Genomic DNA, 19,752 nt, shown 5'->3' on the forward strand with positions numbered 1-19,752 from the left:
TCAAGTGTTATTCTTGGAGTTACACGAGTGCAAGATAAGTATTTACTTTGATAATCTTTCACTGTGTCAATTATATTCTAGGTATTTGTTTTAATCACTCCCCTGTTTGAGAACTTGAAGCCAACTGTTGCATGCCTTATTGGAGATCAGTAAGAACTTTCCTTTGTTTTATTTGCTTTTATCGGTGATAAAGAGATTGAACTAACGCTCTCTTGTCATGGATCTGTTTTTTTTTTTTTTTTAAACATATTACTCCAGAGGTATGTGTCTCTTATATATTTATTTGGAAGTAATTTTTGTTAATTACAGAGGCTACAGAGGAAAAGAACTGACGAATTCTTTTTTTTGTACATAAAGGAGAAGGTTCACAGGGCATGTTTTTAAGTTTGTTTACACTTTTGGATAAATACCTTTCTTTTGTGAATTTATTTACTGTATATCATGTCGTGTATTTTATACTAAAAGAAGTACTTGTTTATCTTGTAGGAGTAAGGTCTGCGTACACTCTACCCTCCCCAGATCCCACGTTGTGGGATTTCACTGAGTTGTTGTTGTTTGTTTGTTTGTAAGGCACGTTTAGATGATTATGATGGCCCATTCTTGAAGAATGAAAACGTTTGATACATGTTACAAATACAGATCCATTTCCTGAAGTGAATGTGATGATATATATTAAGGATTATAAATATAGACATGCTCTTGTTGTGAAAATATCACGTCTCACCTCTAGAAGAGGTAAAATAATTGAGAAGAAATATTTTGAATATTTTATTATTTATTTCTGAAGTAGCAGAATCCTGAAATCTACTCTCGAAATAGTAAGAATTTGAAATTTACTCATGAAGTAGTAAAATTTAAAGTATACTCCCAAAGTATACTTTAAATTTATACTGGGCTTGTTGTATTGTTGTTGTACTCCCAAAGTAGTACAACTTACTCCTGAAGTAGTAAGGTTTTGAACTTTTCTCCCGAAAAAGTTTAACTTTAAAATTTACTCCTGAAGTAGTAAGGTTTGAAAAATGTCTAAGAAATATTTTGATAGTATAAAATTGATGATCAAGGTCTCCAGAAGAGCCTAATTATTTGTCTACTAGAATCATGACACCAGTAGTGTCCAAACAATATATGATTATGAGGAATAAATTAAAGGCTATACTATCATGTCATTCATCTTGTATCGTAATATACAAAGTTGTTATGATCGAAACACAAGTTGTGATAAACCTGAAGTTTACTGATAAAAATGATTAATACTACAAAAGATTGGAAGATTTAATATCTTCAAGTTACTACGGGTAAGAAATATGTATATGAAAGGTGAACCGATTTGTGCTACAAATATAAGCATAATGAATCACATGAACAATAAACCAGAAGTTTATATTGATATAAAATTCATGTCATAGTAAACCAAAAGTTTACTAAAACAAATAGCACATGGCATGGTAAGCTTGAAGTTTACTAGTATAAATAAATTATTGGTGGGGATGAGCAGTTTGGCCATCCCGATTCAAATATAATGTGCAGATTGAGTATCTAATATATATTGAAGAACTAGAAGATTCTTCAAGAATTTATTTTTGTTGCTTGTTCTCATGATAAATTGATTATACTGGCTAATGTTGGGATAGAATTCCCTAAATTCTGAAAAAATATAAAAAGTGAATATGGGCACGTTCACCTGTTATGTGATATCTTAAATAAATGCATCAATCAGATGATCACATGTGCGTTTATTATCAACATGCAGTTTGACATTTACAAAATTACTTGCTAAATAATTGAGTTAAGAGCACAAGATTAAGTAATCGAGACAATCCATCTTGATAATCTTTGGTTTATATCAAAGCTGATTTGGCGTTAAATGCCTCCAATAAGTAGCTAAATCGTTGCTTATGAGAACAAAGCTTCATGTGCTCGTCTGAGATATGATATATTGTATACAACATCACTTGTATGCTCCAGACCAATAAATTATGATAAATTCTCCCCTCACAAGTGGTTCAGGGTTAGGAACTAGATATTTCCATCTAATAGTTTTTTATGTGTGGAATATGATTAATTAATCTACCATGATGCACAAAGATGGATTCCCCAAAGAAGATGAGATATATGTTAGTTTTTCTAATATAAGGGGGAGAGAATAAGCAACTGAGGAATATGTTATGAATTATCATTAGTATGATCCTCATTCAAAAGATAATTCAACTCAAATGCTAGAAGCATTTGCTGACCCAAAATTAATTTCTAATTTCAAATGCAAAATGCTCCTATTAAATTCATGCCCCTGAAGGACAGAGTCTACAACATGCATGAAGCATGGTAGACTAATCGGTTCCAAACGCAATAATCCTTGAAAAGGGAGAGGAGCAAATGATCAAAATGGTCATAATAAGGAGGCAATGTGCTCTTGAAGAGCATACGACATAACACTTCATGAAACCTCATGCGAGGTTTAGGTACCGAAAATAATTAAAGTGATGAGATCTCAATAAGTTATGTCATATTACGAACCGATACAAATAATATATTGTCAACGATATCTTTGGTACAATATAGCGCAATATTGTAAAAGATTGTGAGGATCTGAATTCTACGTATATAAAGCATGCTAACGTAGAAATTATTATCAAGTGAAATGACGCATCTTGGTAAGCGTAAAGCTTATTGGACCTGCTGTCCAGACACACGAAGATGTCACATCATTTAAATAGAAATAGATGTTGTCACAGCCTATATGAATTACTTGACAAAATTATATGTAAATTCCTAAAGAATTTTAAATGCCTAAAGCATATAGAAGTTGTAGAAATTTGTTCATAAGTCTTATATGAATTAAGTTAAGCAAGGTGAATGTGATTTTATCACCTTAATGAATATTCACTGACTAAGGGCACAAATGACTCTATTTATCCTTACGTCTTTGTGGAAATCAAAATCTGTCATATTGTTGGTGCAAGTTGATAACTTGAATATTATGGAAACTCCTGAAGAGTTCTTAAAAGCTGTATATTATCTGTTTGAAATGAGAAACTTGCAGAATTCTTTGGTCCTGAAGCGCCATATCTTTATGCAATTGATGCATTCATATATTTTGCTATGACTATGAGGGATTACAGCCATACGATGTTGTTCTACATGACACTCAAATCATATAAAGATAACAACTGTTTATAAAGCAAGTCAGGAATGCACTTGAAGTGATTTCAACAATACAACTCTATTCAAAGACTGAAGATGCAACAGCATACATAAGCCAACTAAAGAGTGGATTCATAAAAGGACAAAGCATATTTCACCAAAGTTGTTCTTCACACACGAGCTCCAGAAGAATGGTGATATCAACGTGCAAAAGATTTGTTCGAGCAATAATATGACTGATTTATTCACCAAGTCTCTGCAAACTACAACTTTCAAGAAGATGGTGCACAAGATTGGAATGCGAAGATTCAAGTTTTGGAGTGATGTACCCATCAGGGGGAGTTAATACGCGTTGTACTCTTTTTTCCTTAGCCAAGGTTTTGTCCCAATTGGGTTTTCTTGGTAAGGTTTTTAATGAGGCAACCAAAGGGCGTATTATTAGAGTTGTGTACTCTTTTTCCTTCACTAGAATTTTTTTCCCACTGGATTTTTTTCTAGTAAGGTTTTAACGAGGCACATCATATATCAAATAGACATCCAAGGAGGAGTGTTATGAATAGTTATCTATTTATTGTGGATGTCTATCTTTAAGAGAAATATTAGGGTTAGTGACTTTGGGATTAAGTCAGTTTTTCCCTATAAATATAGAGGTTCTCCTTCATTGTAAATACATCCCTAACAAGAGAAATAAAAGAATTCCTCTCTTCTCTCTTTGTCTACAATATTGTTCTTGCTTGCTTTATTATTTTATAACAATAACTAATTTGTTAGTTCATCTTAAATTAGTGTATGCTAAATTCCTTAGTTATATTGCATTTAAATTGTTAATTTACTTTATAAACTATCTACTCTTATAATTTGTAACAGTGTAGTTTAAGTTACAATTTAATGCTTTATCAATAAGAATTTTTTTTTTAGATATTTTCAAATTTCTTAGCGTTTAATATATATATATATATATATATGGGTAAATAGATTTTTTTGGTTAAAGTTTGACAAAAAGGAAAAAGGAATGGCGATCTAATTTATTTAAATTGGACAATCTCATTTGGTCTTATGGTGGAGATGGAGACACGTGTATGGTGTGGATTAAAAGTGGAGCAGGCATCACGTTGTTGAAGGTATTCTCCCTAACTGAATTTCCCTCCTATTTATCTCTCTTTCGCGATCTCACTTCTCTCCATCTCTCATTCCCCCCTAATTTCTTACATTTCAAATGGCTAAAGAAACTTTGACTTCATGAATTCTAGCGCTAGCTCTGACTATAAGGGACGTATTTTCCTTGTCTACTTCAATCCTTCCACTATACACAATTTTCGTTTTCTGTGCAATCATTTTGGTGGTCTGAATGAATTTCGTACTGCACTCACTCATGGGTTGATTGGATTGCTGATACTCTAGTGTAAGTTTTTCCTTATTTTTTTTCTTCTTTTCATCTAATGACTGTAATTTTTAATACTCATGTTTACAAAGCTGTAGATGAGGTTGATTTGCCTTTGGGAGGAGGTACCAGTGCTTCTGCTGGCCCTGAACATGGCATCAATGTGAGTATTTGATTAAATTTTTAGCCAAATACATATACAGTCTCCTAAACTTGTCATGATTTTCCATTTAGACACCTAAACAGAGGCGAAGCCAGGATTTGAGGTCTGGGGGTTCGAAATTTTAAGACAGGACACCGACCTCAAGCTAATGTATAACAACTAAGGGCTTCTCAATAAAATTAATGGCCTAAAGCTAAATTTTAATCCGAGACCTTAAATATATACACATACATAAAAAAAAAAAAAAAAAAAAAAATCTAGTCTTGCCTTTTTGTTTTTTTATAATTGTTGCATTTACTTCACATAGTAACATTATTATTAAAATTTATAATACTGAGGATTAATTAAAGTTAATAAGATGTTAGTCATGTGTTTTAAATACATTACCTTAGATATTGTTGTAAAAACTTTATTTAATAATATGAAGATTTTGAGTAATTTAGTTCAAAATTCTAAAATATTTCTCTTAAAAAGTAGATAGTTTTTTCCCTTCTTTTATTATATAAATTTTGTACTTCTTTTTACAATTTTCAATATTGTCTAAGAAAAAATAAAATCATAAAATTCATCCGTAAAAATTTTGGGGCCTCAAAAGTTTGGGGGGCTAAAGCAAAGGTTTTACTAGCTTCACCCTTGAGCTACCCCTGATAACAACCATCAAACTAACGAACAAGTATAAGTATTTAATATATTTTGAATATCTAATTTTGGGTTTTGTTTACCCCGAAATCGGATAAGTCAATTGAATTTATAAGCGGGTATAGGATATGTGCTTGGGTCTTAATATATGCGGAGTAGAGAAAATGCACGTATGAGGGTTCTTTGATGAAGTGGCTGACGATGGCGACTCGTTTAAGAATATGAGTATTTATGAGCAATGGAGAACAATTGATAGATAGAGTGCAATATAAGCTTGAACAGGATGGCCTTGACCGGATCGAGAATTTAAGAGAAAGATTGTGTATATAAGCTATTCTATTACAAGTGTTCTTAGAAAGCATGAAGGAGCCAACCCCCAAAGGAGGGGATGCTCCTTATTTATAGTGTTGCCTCCATGGGCTTCGTACAATGTGAACTAATAAAATAATAACAAGGACGGCTACGAACGGATTTGGTGGGATTAGGCCCGACGGCGCCGTCGACACACGCATGGTTGGTGGCGACCATGGCAAAAAGACGCCACCGACGCGTGGCTTACGTGCAACGGCCATTCGGACCAACGGTCGCTCGGGGCAACAGCTATACCGGACCACGTCCACGGACATTCGGAGCAACGGACTTGGCCGTTTCGATAACGGAGAAGAGGGGCTCGTTTCACTCCGATACAGACCCTTCCCCGGAAAGGACCGGGTAACATCCGGTATATTCCTACTCCTTCTCTTTCTCCGGTTTGGACCATATCCGGTTTTAACCGTATACAGGTTTGGCTCTGTGAAAGAAAACGATAAAAAAGAATGGTAACAACAAGTATCAGGAAAATTCGGTTTGCTTTTTGCTTATTGATTTGTCAATTTTATATTTTGTTTTTAAAATATAAAGTGTTAAAAGAAATTCTGTATAATATTATGTATGATAGCAAAAAGGGAAAAAGTTAACTCCAAAGGAAAAGCACTGGTGGAGTTTCGAACCCACATCTCTAGAAAGAGAGAGCTTCTCTAGCCTCTGCATTACCACTAAACCGTCCGTTTATTTGTGTATGTGGGTTCGCGAGTAATAATATCTACCTTTATTGTTTTTCTATAGTAAAAATATAAGATCTACGCAAAAGCTCTTTGGGTTCACCTGAATCCTCCTTTAACACTGTAGCTCCACCCCTGCACCTAAACTAAGAATATTTCCTACTGGACACTCAAACAACCATCAGAGTGTGTCTATTGGACACTAAGAACTCGGTTCCTGAAAAAGATCAGAGCGTGAAGCTCAAATACTGCTAATGTGGCAGAGTAACCAACTCAAAAAAAGCCACATCAATTAAAATAGATCCACGTTAAATTTAATAATCCCTACAACTAGACCCACGACCTTGTCTTTCCTTGACTCTTCTTCTCCCCTGCCCTGGTCTAGCGAAGGAGTAAATCCCCTCATATTGTATTTACCCCTTTCCCCTTCTCTACATATTAGTTCTTCGAGGAAGGAGAATAGGATGGCTTTACTCCTTTTTATACTCTGTAAGTCAAGGATTTCAGATATAATTTGGATTCGACATCTATCCGTAATATAATATATTACTCAGATTAATTCGATTTCGAAAAGTTTAATGGTTTATATTATCAACTATAAATGGCTTCTTTTCTTTCGAAATCCTTATTTTTTGTATAATTATGTCCATGTTATTCGACAAGGCAAACAAAAAGGAAAATCAATATTTGTATATTTAGTACTTTCAAAAGAGCATGAAAATTTTAGTCCTCGTTGTCTAGTGAGGATATTGAACGAATGAAAAAGTTCATTGATTTTATCCTTTTTTAAGAGAAAGTCTTGGCGATCCAGTGATAAACTTTTCAAATTCATGGATTTGGATCTTTCAACTTAGGAACAAACAAAATTAAATATCAAATAAGAAAAGACATACGGGACAAAATTCCCTGTGTATTTTTTGGGTAAAACAAATTGGCTTGATGGAAAGGTAGTGGCTTGAGAATATTTGGCAAAGAAGCCACTTCCTTAGTTTAATTTGCAACAGGCCACTCCTTTTCTTTTCCCTTTATTTTTTTATTTTAGGGTTAAGGGTGGTGGTCCCAAGGTCACTTTATAATTTTAAAAACTTTGTAGCTCACAACTTATACACTTAAGTCACCTTTCACTTATATTACAATATACAAAAGCCCCCTTCTCTCTCCTTAGTTCTTCCCAACTCCCGCTATAACAAAATTAAGTGCACATCGGAATTCTCCCTCTCCCCCAGTCTTGGTAACGTTCTTGTCATCCATTCCAAGTATGTTCTTTAATTTAGCAACACATCCAGAGCATTTAGACCTCCATTTTGCCATGATAGTTGTTATTATTTGACGAACTCGATAGAACCCTAGTGTTCATAAAGTTGAGATTTCTTTTGCAAAATTTTGGAAGTTTCGCCTGTTTTTTGCTAGAAATATGTGTTATTTCTACTTATTTTGCTTGTTTCGATCTTTGTTTTTCTGTTTTTGCCTAAAAAGGCTATAATTAAATAAAATAAAATAAATAAAAATACTTGATTCTATTTTAACACTATATTAAAATTCTATCGAGTTCGTCAAATAATAACAACTTTCATGGCAAAACTGATACAATATTTTATGGAACAGACAATTCACACATAGCCTGTTCCATAAAATATTGTATCAGTTTTGCACTCATTTGGCATAATATCATTGGTGAGGATTCATATAGTCAACCTCAACTTGTTTGATATTTAGACATCGTTATTGTTGTAAAGGGAGATACTAAGAAGCGTCGCCATTTTTACCTGCCATCCCTGAGTTTAATTATGAGGGCTATAATATATGAAGCTTCACTTTCACCTACTCCCTCTGTCCCAAAAAGACTGTCTTCGTTTCTTTTTTAGTCTGTCCCAAAAAGATTGGCACCTTTCTATATTTAGTAGCAATTTAACTTCATGAAATGATTTACAACCACACAAATATCTAAGGCTTATTTTGGATCACACATTTCAAAAGTCTTCCTTTATTTCTTAAACTTTGTGCCAAGTTAAACTAAGACAATCTTTTTGGGACGGAGGGAATATTGTTTTTTACTTCTATTATAGGCCCAAAAACATGAAATCTCTGTTTCTTGATTGTAGTATTTTATATGAACAGAAGAAATAATACAAATTTCTGGAACTTGAATGCATGTATTCCACTTTCTACTATGAATGATGGGATCTTTGAATAGTTACAGCTTATCAAAGAAGGGTATGGACCAAACAAATCAACGAGCGTTAATAACAATATGAAATCACTCTCCAAAATATGACTCAATTAGTTCCTCACTTTACAAATTTATCAGAACTTTATTCTGTAGCTACTCACTCAACTGCGTTTTGTATATACAAGGATTGTAAGAATATATCACACTGATGAACAAAGGTCTGATCGATCTTTTTCTACCAACATATATAGCTTCTTCAAGATTTTATGACCCTAACGGAGCTGCAGAACAAAAGTAAAGTAATATATTGGATCAGTGATTTGATCTCTGTATAGGAATCAGTGTAAAAAAAGAAGAGGAAATGCAGACCTTGTTAATGAGTTTCTGCTTCTTGTATTGTCATCTGTCTTTGTTGATACTAAATCTTTCTCTCTTATAGCTGCTTCTCTCTTCATTTTCCTAGATTCGACTTCTATGGCTTTGTTTAGTGTCTCAATCTTCTTCATTAGCATCTAACAACCCCATAAAGGAAAAAAATAAGTACTCTAGTAAACAAACAATTAAAGGACTGGTGATATATCTGTGATGTTCTTCACCTTGATTTCTTCAGTTTTAGCACTCAAAGCAGACTCTTTAGTCTCACAGAATTTCCTCAAACATAGTACCTCTTTCTGAAGCCTATCATACAAAAATCCTGATACCATATCGTTATTATTGCTCTCACTGCTTCCAGCATTGTTCTTATTCTCTTCATGTTCACCAGCCCTGTTCTTGATTTTCTGTATATCTGTCATTTCCTTGCTATATACGTGCCCATTAGAATTTTCTTTGATTTCTGCATTTTCCTTTTCAGCACTGTCAACAACTTTATTTCGAGAAGCCCATAGGCTCTTCTTCACCAAGCTATCTCCCGAGCCTTCCTTGTTGAATTGCTTCGAAGCATCGTCTCTTCTTTTTTCTAAACTTGGCTGCTTGGAACTCTTTTTAATGGTAGACGCCCTTGGTTGAGACGTTGATCTCTTTTTCAATCCAGCATTGCTCGATAAAATACTAAACAAATGATTAGTTTTTTGAGGTTTCAGCAATCCATTAGGAATAACAGAGACACTTGTTGGTTGCTTCAGCCCTTCTTCCAAAGTCCTGAGCCTCAGTTTTAGCTTGTCCTATAGGCAAATGTTTAACAGATGAGAGACCAATACATTAGGATATACAGTCAGACCTCTCTATAACAACATTTCACTATATCAACCATGTTTTCTATGCAATCGATCTTCCATATTATGTTGTATTATATGTTCTCTATAACAACATTTCGTTTTAGCAGCCCAAGGGACAAACAGTGCTGCTATAAGAGAGGTTTGACTATATATGTAGAAACAAAATCTTACCTTGATTTGTGCTTCAGCCTTAGCAGTTCTCTCTGATATGGCGAGCTTTTCTCTTAGTCGTTGCATCTCCGCCTAAAATCCAAATGTGCAAAATTATTTAGAGAAATTGATTAATTAAGTGTGATAGCTCATTTAATCAGACTTATTAGTATGTTGTTCTAGTGACCTGCAACAGCCTTCTCTCCTCTAGCCACTGTTTAACAGGCATTACTTTGTCATTCTCATCTTTCCACTCGTTTGCCACGACTGTTGCTACTCTATTTGCTGAAATCTTGAGTCTTGCTAGTTCCCTTTCCAATGTCCTTTTCTCCTCCTACATGTTCATGAAAAGCTCCAATCAGTTGATCAAGAGTAATTAGGTTCTGTGACTTAGATCGATTATTTTTGCAGTTTTTTTACTTGTAGTTCAGAAATATGTCTCTGGCAATCGCGAATCTTGTTAGCAGCTGCACCTCCAGCAAGAATTGCTTCCTCAAGTTCTTTAATAGTTTGTGTAAGCTTTTCAACTTCTAAAATCTTTTGACGGTTCGTCTTATCAAGTATTTTGTGTTCCTCCTGCAGATGAGGAGCAAATCATGTTTATCTATCTACTATCTATTAACTTGTTATCTATGTTGATCGAACTCTCCAAAAATGTTGTTGCAACTGTGTCAGATCCTCCAGAAATATACTACTTTTGGAGGATCTGGCACGCACCTGTTGACATTTTTGAAGAGTCTGAGCAACATTGTTTGTCATTTTATGGCTTAGTAACTCATGCCTGGCAGATTTCAATTTGTCTTCTCAGCTCAAAGTTCTGATTCTGAACTTCTTCAACTATTAGTGCTCTTTCAAGAGCACTTTTTAGAATCCTTTCTGCTTCAAGTAATGCTGTTTCTTTTGACTTGTTTTGTCTTTCCAAAGCCCTTATATCCTCTTGTAATGTTGCAATCTGAAAAAAAAAAAAAAAAAAACACAAGTTAATAGCAACTCAAAACAGAACAAAACAGAAAGTTTTGGAATGAAATTTCATCATTTCAATATATAGTCAAACCTCTCTATGACATAATTGTTTGTCCGCTATAACGAAATGATATGGTATAACATAACATGAAAAATCGATTCTAAAGAAAATTTAGCCATTATAGTGAAATGTTGTTACAGAGGATAGTTGTTATAGAGGTCTGATTGTAGATACATTACCTCATTCTTATACATCTTAATCTCTGCTTCAAGAGGAGCAATAATGGACTCGATAGGAGGCGAATCGTCGTCCTTCTGCTCTGCATACACTCTTCTAAGAGTTGATTCAGCAGCATACTGTGCAGCCAAAGCTTCTTTCTTCTCATTACTGAGATTCTTAATGTCAAGATTCTGCATTATTTGATCAGGACCAACACAAATTAGGACTTTTTTTAGTATGTAAATTAAATGGCTGTTTTCTGAATCAGACTAAACAAAATAGATAAAATGACTAACCTTTTGTTCAAGGAGGGTATCATCGATTTTCAGTTTTTCTTCCAGTCTTTGAACTTTACTTCCAAGCTGTAACAAAAATTGGAATTGGAAGGAAAATATTGTAAGATAATAAGTAAATATGCAGCGTTGTGTAGCTTCATCTTTGTAGAATTATGGTCACTGAATTTTTCTTATAATAGCAATAAAGTTACAAAACTATTTTTTGTTATGTTAAGCCGCTGAACCTTACTGATTGTAACAGTAAATTTATAAAACTATTTGTCACATTAAAATGACTCAACTTTGCCCATTATAAAGTATAATTACAAAATCTTACCTTTTATACCAGTAAAGTCGCCTTAATGTGTAGGTTTTGTCATTATAGAAGGTAAAAGTTTAACTTTATTTTTAGTTCAATTACTTTAATGTGACTAAAGTAGGTTCGTGACTTTATTGTTATAGTATGTACGTAGTAACTTCAATGTTTTAAATAATGTATTAATTTCAATTGCTCAATATGACAATTTTTTTTTAATTTCCCTGCTATAGTGAATAAAGTTCAATGATGATACTTGAAATTAACCGTTCATTGAGAGTACCTCTTCAAGTGCCTTGTCTTTGAGAACATCTGTTGCTTTCAAAGCTTTTATTTCACTTTGAGCCGCTCCAAATTCTCGATCCTTCTCTGAAAAAATATTCAAAATAAAAAAAATTGAAGGTAATTCAATAACTTGGAATTTACAAATGTTTCTAAATGTAAAATATAGGCATCACAAATGTCTCTCTTTAAGTTACAAAAAGAACAATTGCTAAAATGAAAATAGTTCAGTTGAAATCCAAGTTTTCAGAAAGCCACTGAAATCAATTACATATGAAAATGAAAGCTTACCTAAAGCCACTATGTTTTATTATGTTAGCCAATTAAAAACACACGAACCCCTGAATTTCCTATTGTGTAAAGTGGAAACTAGAGTTGAAAAAAGCTATTCTTGCAACCAAATAAAAAAGAGTTTAGCTTATAGATATATGGATGATCTAAAGAATTTTTACACTATAATATTATTCTTATATGTTATAACAGGTAATCTATTTTATTCAAAATCATAATCCTACTTTTTATGAAGAGTTATTTGTACATGTCTTTTGAGTGACCCGATAATATAAAAATTATATTGACTGCCGGTGCATATAAATTAATCTCAATGGAAAAACATATATTCTTCCGTTACGTTATCTGGCCGCACCGAGTCCCATAAATATGGTTATAACATACTTATATCTTTGTCTTTGCATATTAAATACACCCCCTGAGTTTTTTTAATGCATTCCCTCCTTTCCAAAACGAATGTGACAATTCAAGAAAATATATATGAAAAATGTGGTAAAAAGCTAGTTAAATTAAAATAGTAGATGCAAATAGAGAGAATAAAAATGCAATATTTTCATGCCTCACCCCAGGCCTCATCCCTCCTCCCCAGACTCCCAGAAAAAAATGAAGGAAAAAGAAAGTAAAATCCCATGTGTAACTTTGTTTCATCAAAAAAGAGAAGATCAAGATTGATTTAAAAAAAAAAAAAAAAAAAAAAATTAATCCTTAATAGCAAACAAGTTTAAGGGGCCCATAAGTGCAAGGTTGATGGTTGTAAAAACACAACGGGAACCTTGTTCCTAACATTAAGTTAAGCATTAAATGTATCCGGATGTGACATAGTGATCAATAAAGTGGGAGAAGAATCATGAGACTAACTCATTAAGTTAAGCAACTAATGTATCCGAGGATGTGCATAGTGATCAACAAAAACGGAAGGAGAACCATAAGTAGATTCAAACTTTAGTGGAGACAAAATACACCAGGCGATTATTTTATCTCCCTAAGCCTCAATGGACCGGATAATCTGGTATGAGATAATAGATACTGGATTCATCAAGATGCGTGCAAACTGATCAGACGGACGATCAGTAAATTATTAGAGTAAATTTAACTCAATCTTATCCGAAACGTAACAAGTAAAAACACGCATCATCAAAGTGAAATTAAATAAGATTTCACCAAATGAAAACGGTCAAAGCAAGATTGTAAAACAACTTGAACTAGTTCTAAGGACACACACTTCTATAGCAATTAGCTTACACTATAATCACAAACAAGAAATATCTGGAAAAAAAATGACAACAAAATAGAGTACAGAAGGGCTTTTGGTTGAGGAAGGAAAGAAGAAAAAACCTTTGAGTTGGTTCTGCAAACTATTAAGTTCAAAGATAACAGCATCAGTATGATGGCCAAGAAAATAATGTTCTTCATCACCAAATTCATCAAACCCTGCCATTTTCTTGTTTATTTTTCTCTCTTCTATAAGTTGCTATATATATAGCTTCTTGCTAGTGCAAGGACTTAACGCAATGTATATAACTAGTGGTGATATATATTAAGGGTTTAAGGAAAGGAAGTAGTTATATATATGGGACTAGTTTCTATAATATGTAGGAGAATGAAAGGTATTTAAAAGAGTTCCTTACTTATAAGCAAAATTGGCCGCAAAAAGTGGATTATAGAAAGAGAACTTCTCTTGCTATGAAGCAAACTCTCAGCAAAAAACAACAAATATAAGCCGGCTCAGCCGGTGTTTATAACTAATATACCACCAGGGGGTATGCATGGCGAAGCTTGAATACGAGTTATAGGTTCTGCCAAACTGAGTAGCTTTGGTTTAAACGTTGTATTTTTTCTTAAGAAAATTCATTGACTATGTGTAAATTATAGTAATGTAAAATCTAGTAACTTAAAAGGACTTGAATTTCGAATCTAAACTTCAAATCCTGGCTCCGTACCTCTAACAATGTGCCTAATGATATTTCTGAATTCCCATTTGTTTTATTTTAACTTTGACATATTCCAACATTTTTCTTCTCTCTTTTAACAAACGACTCCATTACTTAAAAAAAGCTAGTAGACCGATTCTTAACGTTTCTATTATCATAATATATTGTTTAGTTATGAAATATTGGTGAAGATTGTCTTTTATATATAGATCGAACCAAAAAAATGTAGTGAGCTAGGTGACAGTTTTATAAATAGAAAATATGGTCAAAGTAAAATAAGAAAGACAAATGCTAACAAAAGAACAAAAAGCTAAGTTCTCCTACCCTCATATGGAGAATCTGCCTTGTGAAGCTTTCCTTAAGCAGCAGAGAAGTGGTAGGTGACCAAGTCTCATAGCTATAGCTAGCCCCATATACTTCAAAAATAAATAAATAAATAATGGGTCTCGGGTTTTGAGCTCTGGAAATGGAAATACTTGTGTGGTAACGTTTCCCCTTTAATGAGTCTTATGCCACGCGAATCTGAATTAGTCAATCGTGTGGTATATATGGAGTGCTTCCCCTTTAATGACCTCATGCCACACAAATCTAAATTATGTAATTGAAGTAGTAAATTTTGAATACCAGATAATTATTAAAATACTAATAACAATAAGAGTTGAGGTAGAGGGCTCGTTTTTCTTCTTCTTTCTTTAATGTGGGGTGGGTAGAGAGAAAGAAGTATAAATTGGATTAGCCATGATAATCTTAGGGATGGACTATGATGTTTTCTTTGAAAAACCCTCTTACTTAACACTAAACAATTGCTTTAGCGTTAAACACTCCTTAAAACATTGGCTTTTGGTAAACTTACTAACAAGTCATTGGTAAAACACCAAGAAAATGAGGTATTGATGACACAAACTGGAAAGAAATAGTTCAAACATGAGAAGTGGCTTAAAAGTATAATAAAAAATATTCCAAGTTTAAGGAATCAAAACTCTTTATAGAAAGATTTAACAACCTAGCTCATCTTTGCTTTTAAGTATGAATGATCTTATCTAACTTATGAAGATAAAATGAAAGAAAAAAGAAAACATATGCACTATATATGAAGCTTGTGCTAGTTGGGTGACACTTGCCATATAGTGGCAATTTTCTAATTATACATGATGTTTTTGGTAAGACGACAAAACTTAAAAAAATAATTAAGTACAAGACAAATATAGATGTGTGGTATCCAAATAATCAAAGTATATGTTGATTGAAATGTTTAAATTAAAGTAGCAATAACACTCGATATATTCAAAGGGGGGTTAATTGATTGAGGAATTCATGTGAGAAAAAATTAAGTACAAGACAAATATAGATATGTGGTATCCAAATAATCAAAGTATATGTTGATTGAAATGTTTAAATTAAAATAGCAATGAGATTCGATATATTCAAAGGGGGATTAATTGATTGAGGAATTCATGTGATTAACTTTAGTTTGTACATCCATTTGGCTTAATGGAAACCAAGATTTATGTTTATGAAAGTGAAGGATCTTTTTTATTAATAAAATGTTTGGATAAATATGTTGAGTAGGTGAATTGTGATAAGATAGTGGTTGGTATCTTTACTTGCTAATAAATTGCTTCATTATTCCTTGTTTTTTCTATCAAACACAATTGGTATATATATAGTTCTAATTAACTTAGGGATCATTTGGTTATCAGGATAAGATTAATCCAGATATAAAATTTAAAATTTTATTTATCCTGTATTTAGTTATGTGTACTAGTTATTAGCTAATATCGATAGACATTTTGTACCAAAAATTTGGGAATTATTTATCCCGCATGAAATCCGTGATAATAAATTCATGATTATAAACTCTGGACTATAATTTCTAAATAACTCTGTTAGCCAACCAAACAGTTCATATGCACCGGGCTGCCTATACAAGGAATATTAGGTTTATATGCTTCAATTAATTATAATTTCATTCACAGAGCATATAAATTACACCAAATTCGAGCTAAATGATTTTTTTCTTATCGATTTTTTTAGTTTTTTCCCTCCTACGAAAAGCGGATTTAGTGCTCATTATTGAGCCCTATGATTCCAAAAATGTTGAGAATTGTCTTGGACATTAATGATTTTGTTGTTTGTTTAAAATGTTAATGTGTTCTCTATCATTAAAGTAATGTATAATTTCAAAGACCTCTTCTCAAACTTCGCTTCGTAACACGAATCTCTCTTGTGAGTCACGATATTACGCATACCTCCCTTATTTTGATTACTTTGTAATAATTCTTATAACCTATTTATTATTAATATAAAAATATATAATTGGACTAATTTACCATTACTCTAGAACCTTCAGCATATTGGCTCCCAAGTTTGACGGGTAAATTAGTTCAATTATATATTTTTGTATTAATAATAATAAAGTAGATTATAAAAATTATTATTTATATATATTTTTGTATTAATAATAATAAAGTAGGAATTATTACGCATAGTAATCAAAATAAGGAATCACAGGGATATCGTAAATTGTTACGAAGTGAAACCTGACGAGAAGTCTCTGAAATTATAATGGTGCTTCAGTTGATAATTAACCTCGTTGAATATATGCAATAATTAAAACGTCACATCTTTTCCCCAATATAAGTACATCGTTTGCCTAACAAAATTCCATTCATTAGAGTTTAGACTAACACAACAATAAGTGCAGCATTTTAAATCTGTAGTAGGTGTTGATGTGTATGTGTGTGTTTAATGTCTGAATTCTCTACACCAAACCCCAAGAAAGGATTGCATATCCACAAGTAGCTATAGTAACTTAAATCCTTTTTATTTATCTTAATTTTTAGTTTGACCTAATTGTGCGTCAAGTTGATGATAAATACGAGTTTTTTTTTTTTTTCTTTTACCTTAGATTGCGATTTTAGTCGAGGCTGATAAATGAGTTGTAAGTTGCAATTGATAACGGGTAATCGCGGTTGATAAAATTGTAAGTCGGAGGTTGATAAATGTGATTTATAAGTCGAGGATATAAAAACTGTCTTATAAGTGTTGGTTGGTAGATACGATTTATAGTTTATAAATTTTAGTTGATAAATGTGATTTGTAAGTCGTGTTTCATAAATGCAATTTGTAAGTCAACGTTATAAACAATTTATAAGCCTTGTAAGTCGGATTCATAAATGCGGTAACATTTTGCTCCAAAATTAATCCAAATCAACTCCATGTGACTCCAATTTTGATATTCAGCTTTGTAGTGTCAGTTCCAACAATTTTATTTGTTAGATTAACCTCAAACCTTCAAAAGTCAGTTGACCCGCTTTGTTTTTTCTATAAACAAACTCAATAAAATTAAAAAATGGTGTTTAATCAAAACTAATCCAATAATAATCATAGATAAGCAATGAGTCTTCAATTTTCTACTGCATATGTAAAAAAAATGAAAGCGGAGGAGAAATTCTGGCGTAAGTATATATTTGACTTTTTCAAATACAACAACAACATACCTAGTATTATCTCATAAGTGGGGCCTGGGGAGGGGTAGTGTACGCAGACCTTACCCCTATCTTGAAAAATAGAGAGACTATCTCTGATAGACCCTCGACTCGGGATAAAGCAAACACAAAGCGGGTCAAAAAAAAAAAGGAGCAGTAACTATAGCAAAACAGTACGCTAAGCAAATACCACAACTTTTTATAATGGGATCAAAAATTAAATCGGGTAAATTCCTTTTTTTATTTTTTTATTTTCTTGTTTTATTTAAGGAAAATGTTGGATTAATTTTCCCAATACTAGGACTAGCTCTGGCGCGAGCCCAACCATCCCCTCCCTAAAAGCCCATATAGTATCAGCCCAAAGCTTAAACCTTCGAGGCCCAGACGCTGAATCCTTTCACAAACAGGCACACTTTTCTCCTTGAATAGTCTATAAATTGTAATTTACTTTCGGTTCAAAGAGAGGTTCATTAATTTGCAAAGATAGGTTCATTAGTTTGTTGTTTCGAAGAACTAATCTAAATAGTCGCCCATCGAATATATAGTATATGTATAATTTATATATAATATGTTTATAATTGTGTGTGATTTGTATATAATTTATGTACAGTTAGAAAAAGAACAATGCATCCAATTGGCCATTTCTGTAAAGATCCCTTAGTTTTATACAATAACTACTCCTCAATCTCAAATAAGTTTATAGAATAACGACACCTAAATCTCAAATAAGTTAAAGTAAGTTATATGTATTCACGTTATTATATTTCTCTATTTGAAAAATTCATTTCAAGAGATCCATTTTTACTCTCCCGATTTATTGTCAAAAACACACACAAATTTTTTGATGCGCTTGTATGTTCCTTTAACAAATAGCAAGTGCTGGACAGTTTCGATTTTCAAAAATGAAAACAAACTTTAAAAAGTGAAAGAACAAAATTTTGTATGGATGAGGAAATCATTATTTCTTTTATATAATGCATATCAATTACTTATTATAACATCGGGTTTGCTACAATTAAGGGTGGTAAAATTTGTCCATGAAAACATAATTCGCTTAACTCGTACATTTTTGGACGTTAATGACCAATTTATATTAACACGACTCATTTTAACCCACTCAATTCAGCCCATTTAAAGGTTGGGCTAATGTATAATCCAACTTGATTGAGAAATCTTCTCAACGTATTTTTAATTTTTTTGTAAGCGAATTATAAGATAAACAAAAAAATTAAAATTTTGTAAAAATTTGACGGATTGGGTTACGATTCATTATTTAGCCCATTTTGACCCAATTTATTTTAGGGATAACTACATGACATAACAAATATATAGTGGGTATTAACATTTAGTAGCTATAGTTTAACTTAATTACTTCTCATAGCAAACATTTGTGTATTAATGACATTTAGTAACTATATATATATATATATATACACACACGCACACAACTTTACCCATCACACTATTCACTTCCAACCCAACCCTCCCATCTCTCTCTCCCTCTTCTCTAAATTAAAAAAAAAAATCGCAAGACACCACCGATCGCGTGTATCCGCCAAATTTATTAAGGAATTACAAATTTTATGCTCTCTCTCTCTCTCTCTCTCTCTCTCTCTCACACACACACACACACACACACACACACACACCTCTAGTTCGTCTTCCTTTCCATTTTTCTCCGGCAAGTAACTTTTAACGGTGTTGTTGTTGTTGTTGGGACGGCATAACTTTGACGGAAGGTGTTGTTCAAAGTTTTGGTGACGGCGGTTAGGTGTGTTATCGTATGGTGTCTGCCCATGTTGTTGCATTGGTGCCGGCGGCGTTAACTTTGGTGATAGGCTTCACAAAGTGTATGCGGTACCTAAAGAAACTATTCGAATTTTTTCAACGACCGGAATTTTTTTAGATCAGGTGACGGTGATGACCCGGAGAAATCGGAAGTGAAGACAAAATGCCTAAAAACTATAATGCAATTTTTATCCGAAGTTTTTTCAACCATTGAAGGGAGAAGAAGGTGTACACAAACGATCCGGTTTTTTTTTCCAGATCTGTGTATACATACACACGGTGTATACATATTTTTCG

General features: G+C 32.9%; 1 protein-coding gene and 1 long non-coding RNA gene across 2 annotated transcripts; one reads left to right on the plus strand and one right to left on the minus strand.

The window, feature by feature from the left end:
• Positions 1-4,306: 4,306 nt before the first annotated feature.
• Positions 4,307-10,451, plus strand: LOC132058781 (uncharacterized). The gene is made up of 3 exons (XR_009415414.1): positions 4,307-4,543; positions 4,615-4,685; positions 10,313-10,451. It is a non-coding gene; the product is annotated as an uncharacterized LOC132058781 (long non-coding RNA).
• On the minus strand, positions 8,605-13,922 carry LOC132058780 (microtubule-associated protein 70-5-like). Its single transcript, XM_059451115.1, has 11 exons — positions 13,584-13,922; positions 11,959-12,044; positions 11,381-11,446; positions 11,105-11,275; positions 10,683-10,853; positions 10,322-10,477; positions 10,089-10,235; positions 9,923-9,994; positions 9,131-9,697; positions 8,904-9,046; positions 8,605-8,815 (listed from the first exon to the last, which is right to left on the minus strand). Exons 1-11 carry the CDS (start codon positions 13,684-13,686, stop codon positions 8,791-8,793), a joined length of 1,707 nt encoding a protein of 568 aa, XP_059307098.1. The 5' UTR covers positions 13,687-13,922; the 3' UTR covers positions 8,605-8,790.
• Positions 13,923-19,752: the final 5,830 nt, after the last annotated feature.

This window comes from Lycium ferocissimum, chromosome 6 (genome assembly GCF_029784015.1).
Source record: "Lycium ferocissimum isolate CSIRO_LF1 chromosome 6, AGI_CSIRO_Lferr_CH_V1, whole genome shotgun sequence".
In the NCBI taxonomy this organism is placed as follows: Eukaryota; Viridiplantae; Streptophyta; class Magnoliopsida; order Solanales; family Solanaceae; genus Lycium; species Lycium ferocissimum.

Coding starts and splice junctions, on each gene's coding strand:
- LOC132058780 (XM_059451115.1), bottom strand. CDS start 13,686: ATGGCAGGGTTTGATGAATTTGGTGATGAAGAACATTATTTTCTTGGC. Junction 12,045..13,583: donor TTTGCAGAACCAACTCAAAG/GTTTTTTCTTCT, acceptor ATATTTTTTCAG/AGAAGGATCGAGAATTTGGA. Junction 11,447..11,958: donor AAGACAAGGCACTTGAAGAG/GTACTCTCAATG, acceptor TTTTTGTTACAG/CTTGGAAGTAAAGTTCAAAG.